This window comes from Grampus griseus (assembly GCF_964374135.1).
Source record: "Grampus griseus genome assembly, chromosome: 5".
NCBI lineage: Eukaryota > Metazoa > Chordata > Mammalia > Artiodactyla > Delphinidae > Grampus > Grampus griseus.
The window spans coordinates 10085366-10103335 of NC_138998.1; the positions used below are offsets into that span (position 1 = coordinate 10085366).

General features: G+C 49.6%; 1 protein-coding gene across 1 annotated transcript in view; it reads right to left on the reverse strand.

The window, feature by feature from the left end:
- GALNT15 (polypeptide N-acetylgalactosaminyltransferase 15) overlaps window positions 1–17417 on the reverse strand; it is a 39728-nt gene extending 22311 nt beyond the window's left edge. Inside the window, exons 1-2 of the mRNA XM_082654771.1 lie at window positions 16325–17417; window positions 550–716 (exon numbers count right to left, since the gene is read on the reverse strand). Of these exons, the coding sequence (XP_082510897.1) occupies window positions 550–716; window positions 16325–17001 (844 nt within the window). The 5' untranslated portion in view covers window positions 17002–17417. The remainder of the gene's footprint in view (window positions 1–549; window positions 717–16324) is intronic.
- Between the last annotated feature and the right edge of the window lie 553 nt (window positions 17418–17970).

Genomic DNA, 17970 nt, shown 5'->3' on the forward strand with positions numbered 1-17970 from the left:
GGCAAAATGCAGTGGGTCGAAGAGAAAATGGGAGGTAGGAAATTGAGACCAAAAGTCTAAACGTTCTTTTAGGAATGACAATCTATAGAGTTGACAGGATGAGACAAGCTTGTTAGGCTTTGTACTCAAGATCAGAAATGCTGTGTATGGGCATGCTGAGTACACCCAGATAAGCAAACTAGGGGAGATGGAAAGAACAAGGTATAGTCGTTCCTCAGTATCTGGGTGAGGGGATTGGTTCCAGGACCCGCCCCCGTAGATACCAAAATCTGCAGATGTTCAAGTGCCTTATATAAAAGGACAGCGTAGTCAGCCCTTTGTGTCTGAGGGTTCTGCATCTGAGGATTCAATGAGCAGAATACGTCTTTGGTATTCACAGAGAAGCAGTGCCCCTGGGGCTCTTCACTAATGAGTTACCTGCGCCTGCATCCCATCTGCAGGTCTGCTTTGGGGAACCTTGCCTGCACAGGTTCCAAACCCCAGTCTGTGCACGGGAACCCCCCAGGGTCCAGGCCCTCCCCAAGGAACCTGGAGGAAGCCCGCGGGCACCTTGCGGGCTGAGGTCGTCCACCAGGATGATCTCCTTCAGGTAGGCCCTGGGCGCTGTGTCCAGGATGCTATGCACGGTTCTCAGGAGGGTGGACCAGGCCTCATCGTGGAAACAGAGGATGACGCTGGCTGTGGGCAGGCTGTCTCCGGGATGCTGCTGCAGACACCTGCAGGGAAGAGAAGCAGGGCGCTGAGGGGAAGGGCAGGCCCTGGCTGGGGCTTCTTCAGCCAATGGCTCTCCTCCCAACTCACCGGCTCTCTCTGGGTTTTCTCAGAATTTCCACATAAACAGAACCCATTACACCCTGACAGAAGTGCTGTCCACTATCTCCCAGGACTCGGGTTCCGAGAGCTTCTTTACAGCGTTAACCCATGCCTCTCCCATAGAAGTTGAGCGGTATTACCACCATTCTCAGCAGACGACTGTCCTAATCTGTAAAGTGGGAATGAATGACAATATCACCAACCTCTTAGAGCTGTTGTGAGGCTTAAACAGGACGAGGTACATAGTAAGTGTCCTGCGAACATGAAAGATCATCGGTTTAGGAGTAGGGACACTATTTTCTTTATTTTTGTATTTCTATAATCTAGTACAGCATCTGACACATAATACATGTTAATCAACATTTCAATCTATGCGTGTCCTTTGCCCTAAGGTGGGTCTCTTGTAGGCAGCATACTGTAGGATTTTTTTTTTTTTTTTGTAATCCAATCTGCCACTCTGTGTCCTTTTTTTTTCGAGACTGTCATTTTTTTTTTTTAATTTATTTTTGCTGTGTTGGGTCTTCGTTTCTGTGTGAGGGCTTTCTCTAGTTGTGCCAAACGGGGACCACTCTTCATCGCGGTGCACGGGCCTCTCACTATCGCGGCCTCTCTTGTTGCGGAGCACAGGCTCCAGATGTGCAGGCTCAGTAGTTGTGGCTCAGAGGCCCAGCTGCTCTGCAGCATGTGGGATCCTCCCAGACCAGGGCTCGAACCCGTGTCCCCTGCATTAGCAGGCAAATTCTCAACCACTGCGCCACCAGGGAAGCCCGACTCTGTGTCTTTTGACTGGAGTGTTTAATCCATTGACATTTAAGGTAATTATTCATAGATATGTATTTATTGCCAATTTTAACCTTGTTTTCCCATTGATTTTAAATTTCTTCTTTGTCCCTTTGTTTTTCTTTTTCCTTTTCTGGTTTGATGATTTTCTTTGTATTATGCTTATGTTCTTTTCTTTTTGGTTTTTGTGACTCTATTGTATATTTTTGATTTGTGGTTATCCTGTTTTTCAAGTATGTTAACTCATCTTCCTATATCTAATTGCTTTAGACTGGTAGTCATATAGACTCAAACACATTCTAGAAAAAAATCTATATTTCTTTACTCTCCTCCTCCATATTTTATGATTTTGATGATTTTATGATTTTCCATCTTCATTTTCATTCTTTTGCTGTTCATTGTGGTTATGATCGCTTTAACAGAAAATTTTAAAAAAATCTGTATTGGCTTATTTAAATGATTTACTTTCCAACTGTGATTTTCTCTTTCCTATAGATTCTTACTTCTTTTCTATTTAGAGAAGACCTTTCAAAATTTCCTTTAGGATAGGTTTAGTATTGCTGTATTCTTTTAGCTTTTGCTTGCCTGAGAAATTCTTTCTCTCTCTTTCTATTCTAAATGATAATATTGCTGGGAAGAGTATCCTAGGTTGCAGATTTTTCCCCTTGAGGACTCTGAATATATCTTATCATTCCTTCTGGCCTGAACGTTTCTGTAGAGAAATCAACTGACAGCCTTATGGGGGTTCCCTTGTAAGGAACTCTGTTTTTCTCTTTCTGCCTTTAGAATCCTCTCTTTATCTTTTAACCTGTGGGGCGGTGTGGTGCGTGGTGTGGCCTCTGCCCAGAGGCTGTCAGGTCCCACTTTCCTCTCCAGGTGAATGGGATGCTTTATATTTGTTGTGCCTCGGGTCTGTTGAGAGCTCTGAGCGAATCCACAGTGGAATGAATTCTAATAACAAGCTGGTCCATGGAGCAGTGTGTGGCTCACATTGTCCACAAAAGGCACTTTCCTAAACTGCACTTCCAGAGTGCTCCTTTCTAGGCTGCAGCGCTGAAACCACTGGTCCCTCCTCAGAGGAGTATTTGCATTTGAATTGGGGCTGTCCCAAGGACCTCAAACTTCCAGCATCTAAAGGCATCTGTGCTGGTGGGACTGCACACAGAGGGATGATCAGAGGAGGCTGGCCCTGCTCGGGGGAGATGCCACATGAAGGGTCAGCCCGAGCTGCTCACCAGCTGGACATTCCTCTGCCAGGTGCGTCCCAGCCAAAGCTGGAGCTCTCAACACTCTGGAAACCTGCCCGTGACTCTCTGGGCAAAATCCTATGTGGTGGGGGATTGATACTAGGTAAGTGCTTTAACTTAACGGTAAAACAGAAATCTTAGATAATTAAACAAAAAAGCGCATGAACATCTCATAAGGTAGCTGTGACAACTGTCTTATTGTTTCTGTATTTATACACTATTTCTTTTCATAAAGTATTTAAAGTCACTCTCAAGAAATAAGTACCATAAAATAATGGTAAAAGAAAAAATAAGGCTGAAAAGTCAAGAGTAGGGAAATAGAAGTAAGAGTGTGTGGACAAAGAATGTCGCCTGCCATTCCAGTAAAAAGAAAAGAACGTTGTAGCCATCAAGCCAACAGCCAGTGCACCCCTCACCCACAATGCACCCTGAGGGGATTCAGGATGCAGAAAAAGAGGATACTTAAGATACTTATCTAAGGAATAATTTCAGTGAGCCCAGACTTTTGCATCTTCCCTTATGTAGAAAAGCACTAAAATCATTAACTTGAGATACCTGTGTTTTGTGATTAGCAGTTATCTTTTGATGTTCAGCTCCATGGTTTGTCTGTTTATTTGTTTGTTTGTTTTCAGCAAAACCTCCTATATATCCTCCCCTACCTCTTTGGAGCAGTTCCTCAGAGCTATTTGAGAGCCGGTCTCCCCGGCTATGGTCCTCAGTAAGGCTCCCAAATAAAACATAACTGGCAACTCTTAGGTTGTGCATTTTTCTTTAGCTGACAAGTAGAAAGTCAACATCTGGAGAAAGAACATACATTCATAGGTCAAAAGGGCCTTGGTATTTCTAGAGAGAATCTAAAATTTGACTTTGAGCTTCCTGGTAGCCAAAGTAAAATGGGAGGTGTATTCTGCAATAGAATTATTAACATCAGAAAAGTTACATACCAGATATTTTAGGGAAAGCAATGTTATTTCTAGACTGTTGTTTTGTTTTTTTTTTTTTTTACAATTTATAACTTTTTCATTTGAAATCATTTAAGACTCAAAAGAAGTTGCAAAAATAGTACAGACAGTCCCCGTGTTATCTTCACCCAGCTTTGCCGAATGATCCACAATGATCCAAACCAGGAATCTGACATTGTTCCATACTATTAACTCAAATACAGACCTCATTTAGATTTCCCTAGTTTTTACACCTAGCACTAATTTCTAAAAGAAATTCCTAAGGACTTTAGAAAGAATTCCCTCAAGAGATGACAGTGTCCTTAGAAGCATCCCTAAGATGAATAAAATAATGAACTATACTATACATGAACCTTTACAGCTTGATTTCAGGGATGGTCAAATAACACATCCAAAGTGGAACCAGTTCCCATGACGTTTTGGGACGATAACGGAGAGGACCTAGCGCACGCTGCGCTCTTGGCTGAGTCTCCGACCCCCTCTACCCTCCCTCTCTCCCACCCTGCAGCCCCTCCTCTCACCCCAGGCCCTGGTGGAGTTTTCCTCCTGCAGTCTATCCGAGTTCCAGAAGTTCCACTCTGCCCCCAGAACTGCTCTAGATCTGCTCACAAACAAACAGGTTCCAATTTTCCTTTGTGTGTTCTCCATTTCCTGTGTGGTTGTACGTATTGGCGGATCCAGGGGTTCTAGAGATGGGGACCTCCAATGGCTGTTGAAAAGAAATCTTGCCTCAGTGGACTCAGTGAGTACAGAAAACCACAAAAACATTACTTGGGCGATTGCTCGGAGGCTGGCTGTTTTCCAAGTCAGACAGGAGAGGAGTTTGGGGACAAGGAGGTCTGCAGATGGGATGCCCATGGGTGCAGATTCAGAGGAAATGAAGTTCATCACCTCAGGGCAGAACACAGCCATACCTTCCCCGGGGCCTGGCCCCTTCTCCACCCCAATCTATAGAATATGTGGACAGGAAACAACACTTCTGTGTGTGTGTGTCTTTGTCTGTGTGCACCCATGTGTCCTTGTAGGATGGTGGTCAAAAGAGCTTGGACTTGGAATCAGAAAAATTTTGATTTGAATTTCCCCCCTGCTGCTCCCTGAGTTTCTCTGGGTAATATACTCAATATTTAACTCTCCTCAAGTCAGGAGACGGGGGAGCTTCCTGCCGGGCTGCAGAGCTGGGGATCCCGGGCAACCGACTTTCTCTCCTTGGCCTCACAGGACATTCCCTGCAGAGGTGATTCAGCTGTGGACGCGGGAGCCCCGCTACTTCCTAGCTGTGTAAACGACCCTGGACAAGTAATGTGGCTTCCTGGGGCCTTGGTTTCTGCAGGCGGGTGACAGTAGCCCCTGTGTTGCAGGGCTGCTGTGAAGATGAGATGGCTTTTTCACGAAGCACTAAGAACGGTGCTGGCACTGAGCGCTGTGTAAGTATTCGCTGCCATGATCAGAGGATGTATTATCACTGCAGGATGGATCACGAAGGCTCTTCCAGCCTTGAAATTCTGTGTTCCTGACTCTTCTATGCATAGGAGAGGGGGAAGGGAAGAGGACAAACCAGGGGAGCAGGGGTTTCAAAGAGAATCTCAGAGGACTCCTCTCCTCTCCCTCCACTAGGGTTTTCTAGGTTTTATGCATAGATAGAACTGTGTTCTCTCTTCCTGGTGAGAGAGGTGGGTGAAGAGATGACAGGCAAGGCTGGGATGAGCTCAATAGGCTGCGAGGACTTTGAAAGGCAAATGGGCTTCTGGAAGCTCTTCCAAGGCCAAGGGCAGTACCTCCCTGAGCCGCAGAGGCAGGTGTCCTGGCACCAGCTCCGAGAGGACCCTTCACCTGCCACGTGGAAAGATGCTCACACGGCCTCCAAGACATAAACAGGTGGTGCTGGAACACCTCTTCAGGCAACCGCAGAACTGCCCGGAGCCGTGAACTGGAAATAGCCGTGGCGGTACCGTGGTCTTTCAGGGCTGAGCGCCGTGGGCTCCTGCGGGAAGGCCAGTGCTCTCACCGTAGTCTGAGCGCGGTGCTAAGTATTATCAACAGAGGGTGGTGAGGCCTGTGTCTCGGGGCCAGGGAGATACTCTTCAGAGGAACCAGGATTGATTCTTTTGTTTCTGGGGGGCGGGGTGAGGAGGCGCAGGGGCCTGTGGGCAGGGCAGGCTGTGTAGAGCCCCGTGGAAGGAAGGGCTCTGGATACATGCCTGGGCTTCTGCGGTCGGTGGTCATCAGCCCGTGGGCAGCACCGGGTCTCGTAGGGATGGGCAGACGGGCCCATGTGGTAGCATAGTGTGGAGAAGGGGGCTGTGGCATGCGATACCCTGAGAGCTCAAACACCGTGACAGTTTAGGGCATCTTAGGAAGAGTCCGTATGTGTCATCAAGCTTTGGCATTGAGTTCAAATCCTGGATCTGTCCTTGTGTGACTCGGACAAGCGACATAAGCTCTCTGATAACCATCTTTCCTTTCAACAATTTCCAGATCCGCAGAACCAGTCACATCTGTAGTAATCAATTGTTATTTTTCGAAATACTTTTGATTCCAGTATGTCCTTTTTGAGCATGCATTTTACTTAACCTCAGTATTTTTCATTTGTGAAATGGATTTGTTGGAAGGATCAAATGAGTTAATTCATACAAAGTACTTAGAGCAGTGCCTTACTCATAAGTAACAGTTCAATACATGCTAGTTATTATTATTTCTTGCAAGCCTCCCAAAGGCCTGAATACCTCTCTAGGCCTCAGTTTCTTCATCTGTAAAATGAGGATAAGAAGTAGAGTTATTTTAGAGGACTACTTAAAGATTATAAACTTCATATAAATGGAATCACATAACATGCAGCCTTTTGTGTCTGGCTTCTTTCACTTAATATAATGTTTTCAAGGTTCATCGTGTTGAAGCATGTATCAGTACTTCATTCCTTTTTACTGATGAATAATGTTCCATTGTTTGAATAGACTGTATTTTTATTTATCCATTCATCAGTTGACGGACATTTGAGTATTTCCAGTTTTGGCTATTATGAGTAATGCTGCTGTGAACATTCATGTATAAGTTTTTGTGTGAACATGTTTTCAATTCTCTTGGGTATAGAGCTAGGACTGGCATTGCTGAGTCATGTGGTAAATCTGTGTTTAATATTTTGAGGAACTGCCAAACTGTTTTCCAAAGCAGCTGCACCATTCTACATTCCACCAACAACTTCTTCACATCCCTGTCAACACTTGTTATTGTCTGGGTTTTTTTTTTTTAGCCATTCCAGTGTGGGTGAAATGGTACCTCACTGTGATTTTGATTTACATTTCCCTACTGACTAATGATTTGAGGATCATTTCATGTGCTTTTTGGCTATTTTCTATGTAGTCTTTGGAGAAATGTCTATTCTAATCCTTTGCCTATTTTTAAGTTGGATATCTTTTTATTGTTATTGTAAGGGTTCTTTATATATTCTGATATAAATCCCTAATCAGATATATGATTTGCAAATATTTTCTACCATTTCTGGGATTGTGTCTTCACTTTCTTCAAGCACAAAATTAAAAATTTTATGACATCCAATTTTTAAGCCACTAAATTTTGAGGTCGTGTGTATGCAGCACTAGATAATGGATACACTGTCCCATTTTAAAGATGAGGAAAGAGTCCAGAGAGCTTAAGTGACTTGCTTAAAGCTGCACAGCAAATTGCTGATGGTCAGTGTGACTCTAAACCTTGTGCTCTTGACCAGTATATACATATCCCCATCTTGGACTGAAGTGCTAATAGAATGTTCTGGATTCAGAGTCATAAGGCTTGGGTTCTGATGTCCAGATCACAGTGACTGTGATGGGGGGGGCGTTATTTGAAGAACATGCAATCCATTGGTTTCATCACAAGCTCTGGACTGTCTACACTGATTCAGTAAAGTCCTCAGAAAGCAACTTACTTTGATCCCACTGTCTTGGCTGCCTTAGAAATTTGCTTCTGTGGAGTTCTGCTTGACACCATGCTCTCAGCTTTGATCAGAGAACAGTACATGAAGGCATTTCAGGACACCTGCTCTGCATTACAGTCTCTGTAACAACTGTGGAGGGGAATTGTCTCCTCCAGCACTTTCTATCCCCTCCATGCAGCTTTAGAGGGAAATTCCTGGCAGATAGAAGTGCCAGGAAAAGCTTTTCCTCCTCTGAGGACCTGGCATGTTTCCTGTTCCTGAGCAATAAGGATCATGATACTTATTGAGTTTCCTTTTTCACTTTGGCTGCCAGGAAGCTCAGAGTAAGGAATTAGGATATTTAGTCATTGGTTGCTTATTTTCATTCTAATTTTCTCTTTGATCTTGATCTTCCATCTCTCCATCCAGTCATTTAACTGATATTGACTGACAACCTACTATGTGTGAGGACTGGAAGATGAATTTAGTAGATAAAATCCCTGAAGCAGAATCTGTGGTGCCCTGCCCATATCCCCTCGGGGATATCACATAATACAGCACAGCCTGACTTCCAATTGCCCGAGCATTTTCTCTGACTGCCAGAGATGCTCTCCTTAAGCACCAGCGGCCTGAAGAGGTGGAGAGTAACCTCCCTCCACCCCTGGGAGCTGCCCTCAGTCAGTGACTAAAATGAGTTGGTGTATTAATATCCAGCAACCCAGACCCTAAGGGTGGGGGTGGGTAACAACGAGATGCTGTCTCCCAGGGTCCCCCCTGGGCTGAGCTCTAGCTGCCTGCAGAGGTAACTGCCTGCAAACCCACTTTTCATTGGCTGCTCCCTACCAGGGCTCCCAGGCATCACCTGCAAAACAACTCTTTATCCTTAGGGTCTGCTTTGGGGGAACCCAAACTCAGATAGTCTCTGATATCATGGAGTTTATATCCTATTAAACAGAAAACCGAAGAATTATTCAACAACTGAGAGGGGAGAGGTGTTCTTGGCAGAGGTCACAGCCTCTGCTAAGGCCTGGAGGTGGGAAGGGGCTTGGCCTGTACCAGGAAAGGAAGGAAAGATTTTCTAAAGTGTGCTTCCCTTTATCTTGACTAAACATGATATTAATAGCAATTTTGTATTTCATAATGTATCTTCAAATCCTTTGAGGGAATAAAGTACGTAGGTAAACAAAGAAGAGAGCAAAAGGTAAGTGGTCCACACAGGGGCCCTGGGCAAGTCGCTTCCCTCCCCTGGTGACCTGGGTTCTTTCTGTCAAGTGGGGATGTTTTTCCTGCTCTGTCTGTGCCACGGCTTTGCTGGGGGGCGTGAATGAGGCAGGGCAGAGAAACAGTTCTTGTGCATTGCCAAGCAGTGTCCAAATGTCACCAGGTACTCATGAAGCGATCCAAGAAGAAATCCTTGTTTTCATTATTAAATAATGGAGGCATTTTCTTTGTCCTTCAACCATATACCTGGTGAATATTTTACTGTCCCAGTTTGTACGCATCACACAAGTATCCGAAAGCCCACCCTGACCTCATTTGTCCATCTTCTGAGTGGCAGCAGGTGGGGAAGGAAAGACCCAGGGCTTTGGAATCAAATCAATGTGGCTTTGAATCTTGGCTCTGTTATTTATTTATATCCCTTAATTAGCCAGCACAGGGAGCCTGAGACCTTTCTCCAGCCCACGGCTGCTGCCTGGATTAAAAGGGATCATTCAGGCCCAGGAGAGCCGCTCAATGAGTGCAAACTTTATGTCTTCACACTCCAAGATCAGGAGAGCCTGCGTCTGTGTTTACACAAAGATGCACGCCCTCACTTCATGCAGCTCCAGGGTCCCCCGTGAACTCAGAACGTGAATTTGGAGGCTGATTCTGAAGAGGATGAGTCACGGCAGTGCACCAGATGGCCTGGCTGTGACACAAACCCTCTCCTGCCCTTCCCTTGCCTGGCCAGAGTAGAAAGGTTTCTGTCGGGTTTTCTAAAGCTGGTTTGGAGTGACTGACCCCCTGCTCCTACCAAATCAGCAGAGGCCCCCCCCACTGAGATGGGCTTCCCTGTCTCAGCCCTGAGCCCAGTGATGTAACAGCTGGTTACTTGTCTGCATCCCTCAGTGTACCCTGAGCTCTTTGGGGGTGGGGCTGGGGCTTGCTCACCTTCTCACTTTCAATAGTCGCTAAACAAATAATTATTCAGTGAATGAAGGTGGACACTGTTCTTGCTTTCAAGGGGTGTATAGGCTGGCTGTCTATAGACACAGGACAATAATACCAATTTCTTGCATTCTGGGAAAACCCCGAGGTTCAGCCCATTGTGCCTCTAATTGGTAGAGCTCATCTTGGGGACACCAATTTCCAGGGCAGACCTGGGGATAGAGCGGCTGGAGATACAGCCTGCAGACAATGCCTTAGAAGGATGGACAAAGGAGCTTACAGATGAGAGAGAAATGTGGAAGGGCTGGAGCCTGTAGGTGAGGCTGAGGCTGCCAGCATGTCACTCGCCACAGTGGAGACAAGTCACACAAGGTGCGTGCAATCCCCTTCTCTTTGTGGGAGTCCTCTGAATTCTCCCAGCCTCCTTCTGAGGGGCTCCAGGCACCCTTGGCTTTGCCCTGATCCTGGCTCCCTAGTCCTGGACTAAAGATGGGTACCGACTAGGAGTCTCTGGTCTGAACACTGAAGGCTCCTGGTGCAAGAGCTCCGCCTAACAGGGACAGCTGCCCTAAGAATGGCCAGCTGCCCCAGACCGATCCTTGGTCGCAAGGTGATATTCAGACACACGGCGAGGGTCAGCAGCTGGTAGCAGGTCACAGAATGGGCAGTAAGCCAACGATGAGGCAGCAGAAGCCAAGAGGTAGCCCAGCGCTTCTCAGATATTAACAGGTACCCACATCACCCGGCATCTCCACAAATGCAGATTTGGGGTCCAGGAGGTCTGGGGTGGGGCCTGAGAGTCTGCATCTCTAGTGAGCAAGCTCCCGGGTGATGCTGATACAGGTGGGTGCTAGACGACAGCTTGAGTAGAGGACAAGACATCAGCAGGGAAGTTGCAACAGGAGTGAGTGCCGGGCCTCCAGCTGCCAGAGGACATCAGGAAGGCACAATCCCAGAAGCACTGTGACCCGTGAGTCCCCTTCCTGCACTGCCTGCAGTCTTCCCTGGGCAGTCCCTGCTCCTTACTTCCCTGGGAAGACTCGAAGCCACCCTGCCACCTGCAGTCACATGAGTGTCTCTGCTCCTTTTCACCTAAGAGGACATAGATCAGTAGCTCCCGGCCTGGCTGCACACAAGAATCACTTAGAGAGCAAGTCCCGGTCAGTTGTATTTTGCTTGGTTGGTCTGCGGGTGGGGAGCCTGGCCGTGATGATTCACAAAACGCTCACATGCAGGCAGGGCTGTGAACCCTCATCAGCTTACTCAAACTTTAACACGAGCATAAACCACCTGCGGATCTTGTTAAAAACAGAGTTTCTCAAGCAGTAGGTCTGAGTGGGCCTGAGACTCTGCATTTCTGATGCTGCGGGTCTGAGGCCCACACTTTGAGTGGCACTGCAGTAAATAACACCAGCTTTCCCCAGTAATTAAAAAAAGATTAGATGCAGGTGGATCACTTCTGATCTAACCCCCGAGGCTGGCCCGAAGCACAAGACAAGACCCCACTGCACTGGGCACCATAAGTGCATTCGATCTCAAAGAGTCACACTCAGCTCTGTCTACACCACAACCCCACTGTGGGGGCCGGATCCAGGGTGGTGGTCCAGGGAGGCGCCGCTCCTGGCCGTGGCTACGCTGGCCTCGGGGGCTTGGTGCTTGTGGGTTCCCTTCGACACCTGGCTGGCCAAGTCCCACACATACTGGGTTGTTTTCCCTCTCTTGTTGCCAGAGGGGGATGAGCTGGGCTCCAGCCCCCAGTCTCTGCCCCAGGCTACTAACCCCTCCCCAAGGGGCATGCCCACTCCCCCAGATTTACTGGTGATGCCCTGTCAGCTGCCTCTCCTCTCTTTTGCAGCCCAGGTGCCAAAGCCATCCTGGGGTGTCTCACTGCCCACCAGGAACTGACCTGACCCTGTGGCCTGCAGCACCCCTCCTCCTTGACAACAAAGCTCCTGCCAAAGGGGCCTCTGGGGCAGGAGGGGGCGGGGTGAGCAGAGGAGGAGATGCTCCTTCCTACCTCCCCCCACTGGCGGGGGAGTGCCTGGTGCCTCGCAGCCCTGGTTCTCAGCCCTGGCTGCACGTTGGAACTACCAGGGGACACCCAGGCCTCACCCCAGACCAACTAAATAAGAATCCCTGAAAGTGGGACCCGCGCAGGAGTCCTTCTTATGACTTCCCAGGTAATTCCGATGTGCTGCCAAATTTGTGATGACTTAGCAGCTGGAGGGGCAGAAAATAACCCATGGGTCAGAGAAAGGACAGTGGTGTGAGGCCCACAGCTGCCCGCTCCAATCTTCCTCCGTCTTTACAACTCACTCCTAGGGCCTATGCTAGAGAATACAATAAGGGCATCTTCTGTTTGGACTTGAACACTGGGTGGGGGGGGGGGGGTTGGCGGGGGGGAATCAGCACACACTTCATCTCATTTGATCCACAACCCTACGCAAGGGTGTTATTATCATCGCCATTTTACAGTTGGAGAAACCGAGGCTCAGAGAGGTTGAATGATTACACAAGGTCACACAGTAAGGGTTGGTGTCTAGAATTCAACCCCAGGTCCACTGTTCTACGGGAGTATGATTTAGTCACAGTTGCGGGCATATAAACCAGGGAAACATGGGCCAAACGGTAAACACAAGTTATAAGTTGGCACAGGCAGGTAGCGTGCAGCCAGCTACGGCTGACCTGACATTTGCGTTTAAGTGTAAAACCCTGGGCCATGAAGGGGACTGTGTTCCTTTCTGCCTCTCTTCTCTGTTCTCCAATCCCAGAACTACCTCCTCCATGGAAACTTCCAGAACCCTACTACCTCTCCACTCACCATCTATACCAGTGGTTCCCCAAACTGTCTAGTATCAGCTTGTAAAAATTCAGATCGCTGGGTTCCAACTCAGAGCCACCGATAGTCTCTAGCGATGCAGTCTGAAAAATCTACATTTTTTTTTTTTTTTTTTTTTTTGCGGTACGCGGGCCTCTCCCATTGCGGAGCACAGGCTCCGGACGCGCAGACTCAGCGGCCATGGCTCACGGGCCCAGCCGCTCCGCGGCATGTGGGACCTTCCTGGACTGGGGCACAAACCCGTGTCCCCTGCATCAGCAGGCGGACTCTCAACCACTGCGCCACCAGGGAAACCCTGAAAAATCTACATTTTAAACAATCTGCAGGAATCTAACATGCACATACGTTTGGGAACCAATGATGTAGTCCCTTGCTGCTCAAAACTGTGGTCTCTGGACCATCAGTGCTGGGGGACCTGATAGAAATGTCGCATCTGGGGCTGCACCCCTGGCCAACTACCAACATACTCTGCATTGTCACAAGATGCCTGCGGCGATTTGCATACATGTTGAAATTTGAGAAACAGGCTCTATGCAATCTGCTGGGCATAAAGAGTGTGCTCAGACACAAAGGGTAGGTGCTTGAGAAATGGCTGTTCTTTTATGGGTTGTATTTGGGCCCAGTTTTAAATCTAGAAAAATGGTACAGATGAACCTATTTGCAGGGCAGGAATAGAGACGGAGAAGTGGAGGACGGACATGTGGACACGGAGGGCGGGGGTGGGGGGTGGGGAAGGGGAGGGTGGGATGAATTGGGAGATAAGGATTGAAATATATACACTACCATGCATAAAATAGACAGCTAGCAGGAACATGCTATAAAGCACAGGAAGCTCAGCTCGGTGCTCTGTGATGACCTAGATGGGTGGGGTGGGGGGGAGGGAGGTCCAAGAGGGAGGGGATATATGTATACATATAGCGGATTTCTGTACAGCAGAAACTAACACAACATTGTAAAGCAATTATGCTCCAATAAAAAAAAATTTTTAATAAATATAGTGATGGGAGAAGGAGAGTCCTGGCACCCTGGAGGGAGGGTTGTGGCCTTACTTTGCAGAGAATCCCTTGTGCATCCTGGAGCCTGCCAGGAAGGCGCGGCGCCAGTGCCTGTGCGCTTCTGGGGGAGGGGAGTCTGGGGTCTCAGGCCGGGCGCACAGGCTGCAGGGACAGGCTGCGGCCAGAAGAGGGCGCCACATCCTGCCGGACAGAACCAAGCTGTGGGCGGGGAGACCTACCGGCCCGGTTAGCCTGGGACGGAGGGGTTACTGCGATGGGAAAGTCCAGGCAAACTGAAACTAGTTGGTCACTCTGGCTGGAAGAAGCACACACAGAAGTGGTGCACACATGCACATCACACGCATGACACAGTGTACCCACACATGCACAACACTCACCCATGCACTTCACACCACAAGCACAACACAGACAACACACTTGCAAAAGTACACACGCGCCGCTTGCACAACACATTTATAACACAAGGAGCACACACCACGCAATGCACATGTGCAGCACACACAACAAATACGCATGTACGCAGACCACACAAACACACCGAACAAGCCGTACATCACAGCACACACACAGGCACACAAGCACAGTAGGGGTGCCCATCACGCCACGTGCACAGCATACACACATGAACCACACACACACAATACACCCGTGCCCTTCACACCACTTACACAACGCATGGGAAAACACACAACACACACAAGCACATCATACATATCACACACGTGCACACAGTCATGACACACGTACCACAAAAACACAAGCACCACATAACAACACACACAGGCACAATGCCATGTGCACCACATACATGATACGTGCACGTGTCACGCAATCACGATGCATACACGCATGAACATTGACACAGCAACAACACACATGCACACATGACAAGACACCACACAGCTTGCACCCGTGCACATCACATCACAGCATACACAGGCACCAGGCACACGGGCACCACTAACACACTACACACAACACACATGCACAGCATCCATTTGACACACGCACAACACAATGCACCCACACTTGCACGATGCGGACACACAGAGACACACACACTCACAGCTTTGGGAGCCAGAGACTCTTGATCGAGGCCGTGTGTCTGGTTGGTAAATCGTCCTTGCTCCAGGCCAATGAAAAGATGTATCAAAAGAATTGGAAAACGATATATTGATTCATTCAGCAATTGTTTCTTTACTGTGTGCTGGGACTACAGGTTCACTGCATGGCAAGGGAAGCAGGCACCGAATAAACGGATACATCAATGACCATTTAGCTTCGGTTGTCATGAGTGTTACGAATTAAGGCTGCAGAGAGCACAAACCTGTGATGAGGGGGCGGGGCCTGGATGGGTCTGGGAGTTGCCTGAAAAGAGCTGTTGCAGCCAAGACCTGGAGTCGGAGCATCAGGGCTGGGGCTTTGGTGACATGGGTGAGACTCTGAGGTACACAGTCTAAGGAGGCTTCACCCTCCAGGCGACTGCCTCTGCACGCCCCTGAGGGCGAGTGGCTGAGTGGCCAGGCTCAGAGGAGCCCCATCAGGGATCTGAGAAGTAAGTGGTCCGGCTCCCAACTGCTGCTTCACTCCAATCCTCCCGCCCAGAGGGCTGGAGGATGGGTTTGCTTCCCGGGAAACTCTGGGCTCTGGGAAAAGCAGTGCTTATAGGGAAGGGACCTAGTCACCCAACTACCCAGCTGCCCTGCTCCTGGATGCTGGTAACCAGACCCCTCCTCTGCACCCGCCATGGTAATGGTGGGGAGGGCAGGGGGTCCAGGACGAGCCCACCGTTTCCCTGAGCACAGCCTGTATGTCATCCTACTTCCCAGCTTGCCTCCTGGGGGCGGGGGCACCCTGCCAGGTCAGGCTGCATGAGTGCAGTGTTCTAGATCCTGGGTCCTGGACCTGTCCCCTTAGTTTCACTGACTAAGGAAGGGGGCGTAGAGTGGGGGGCTCAGGCAATTTGGAGCAAATCCCTGCTTTGGCACCTACTAGCTGTGTTACTGTGGGTAAGTCACTTGGCTTCTCTGTGCGTCATTTTCATACGCATAAAATAGGCATGATCGTAGTGCTAGCACCCATCCTTATAAGTTGTAAGGATTTTTGAGTCAATACATGAAAAGCTCTTTGATTAAAGTCAGGCACATGGCAAGAGCCACATAAAGGTTAGCTGCAATTGTTACCTTCATCCAAAATAAAAGTAAACCCAACAATCATACTATTAAAATGTGCTGGAACTGGAAGCGTCTTGGAGAACATCCACCCTAGGCCCCTCTGGGTTATAGAGATAAAGCTGTTTGACAATCCACAGAGACAGAAGGACTAGAACCCAGGACGGGAAGAGAAGGGACAAGGAGGGGTTCCTCCTTTTCTGTCTCTAGGACGGTGGTTCTCCCCTGGAGGGCTGATTAAAGACAGATCGCTGGACCCCACCCAGGGTTTCTGCCTCTGAATCTCTAACACGTCCTCAGGGGATGCCACCGCTGGTCCAGGGACCACACGTGGAGAAGCGCTGCCCTGAGGCAGTGGAAGCAGAATGCAGAAAGTCTGCATCCCTGAGTATGCTGGTTGCCCTCCAGGAACGGGGAAAGGAGAAGCAAGGGCCTACTTACAGTGGATGCCGTACCTCCGGCAGCGCCCTCTGCAGGGGGATGCGGGCACTGAGCGCCTCCTCCAGGCTGAGCGAGGTCAGCGCCTCTTCTTCAGATGCCCCCGCGTCCTCCTCCTCGGCCGCCCAGTCCCTCTCGGGGGCGTCCTCGTCCGGCCTCCTGCTCAGCCGCTTGATGAGCTGGTAGCTGCCACCTCTCTTGCCCTGGCTCTGGTTCCCTCTCGCCCTGGGAGAGGCCACAGCCACCAGGAGCTGATCCTCCCGCAGCGAGATGAAGGGCGGCAGACCCTCCAGAGGGCCGTACTCTTGGTCCTCGTCCTGGGACTCCAGCACCCACTCCTGGGATTCCCCAAAGTCCAGGCGGTACCCGGCTTCGGGGCCGTGCTTGGCGACCTGAGCTGGGACAGCCTGGGGCAGGGCAGGCAGGGGAGGGTGCAGCACGGCCAGCATCAGCAACACACATCCCAGCAGCAGGAATTGCAGCCTGCAAGGTCCACGCCTGCATCGCTTCCTTACCAGCATGTGGCTGGAACTTGCCAAACGCAACAGGTCATGTTCAAATTCACTGTTTCCTCCTGCTCCGGGTTCCTCCAAGCTGGCAGCAGAACCTGGCGTCCTGGGTCCACCTGGAAGGTTTTTCTGCCGGTCACTTAACCTGCTCCTTTTTTCCCCCGCTGACATTTGCCAGCAGCGTGTGTAAGACCGGCTTCCACTTACAATAAGAAAGCCACGGACCCAAGTCCCAGCCCAGGTCCCCTCTGAGCGGACGTCTTTAATTGCCTTCCAAAAGCCCGTTCACAGGGACTTCAGACTGAACTGTTTGCGCCTCCCTCCACCCCCACCTTTTGATGCCCTTTTCCTCTTTGGGAAAAATAATGTTTCCTTTCTGCTCAGGGGTCCTAGTCCCACGTGTTTCGCTTCCCCCCCTTGCACGAATTGTCAGGCTGCTATGAGATGTCTGGGGGTAGCCGGTGGGTCCTCAGTCTGGCAAAGCTGACAGCCGTCCTCTTTTGGACCCTGCAAGTCGGGTCAGCTCAACAGATGTGAAGCCGGCAGCAGGCTAATTTCCTTTCACACATTGCTCCCCGCGCAGCCGGCCCGAGAAGCTCTGCCAGACGCCGCAGGCGTGCGCCTCGCTCATGGTCCTAATGCCCTCACTGTTCCCAGGCTTTGTGCAACCGGAGGAACCCGACTCCGGGGAAAACAAACGCCGTCACCGCTAGGACCAAACCCAACAGGAACACCCTAGGAGTTCTGATTCAAATCTCCTTCACAGGAAGGCTTCTTTCCCCACCCAAAGGGGCGGGAAAGAATATGCCCTCCTAATTTCCGGAAGGCTGTACCTGGGATGGAAATGCAGGGAGCTCGCTGCCTATTTGCACACTCAGCCTCCGACAGGTCTGAGGACCACCGTCCTCAACCTTCTGAAAAGGAGTGGAGCTGGGGGAGATGCTTTTGTCACAAGCCCCTCCTGCCCACAACAGCACCTGAATGCCTGCTCTGCGCTGGCCTCTGAGCAGGCTGGGGGTGGGGGGTGGGGAGTCAGAAGAAGAGGGGCATGCTCCTTCAGTTGTAAATGTCCTTCATTCAACCAATGAATATTGATGAGCACCCACCATGTGCCAAAACTATCCCGGAGACTGGGGTATA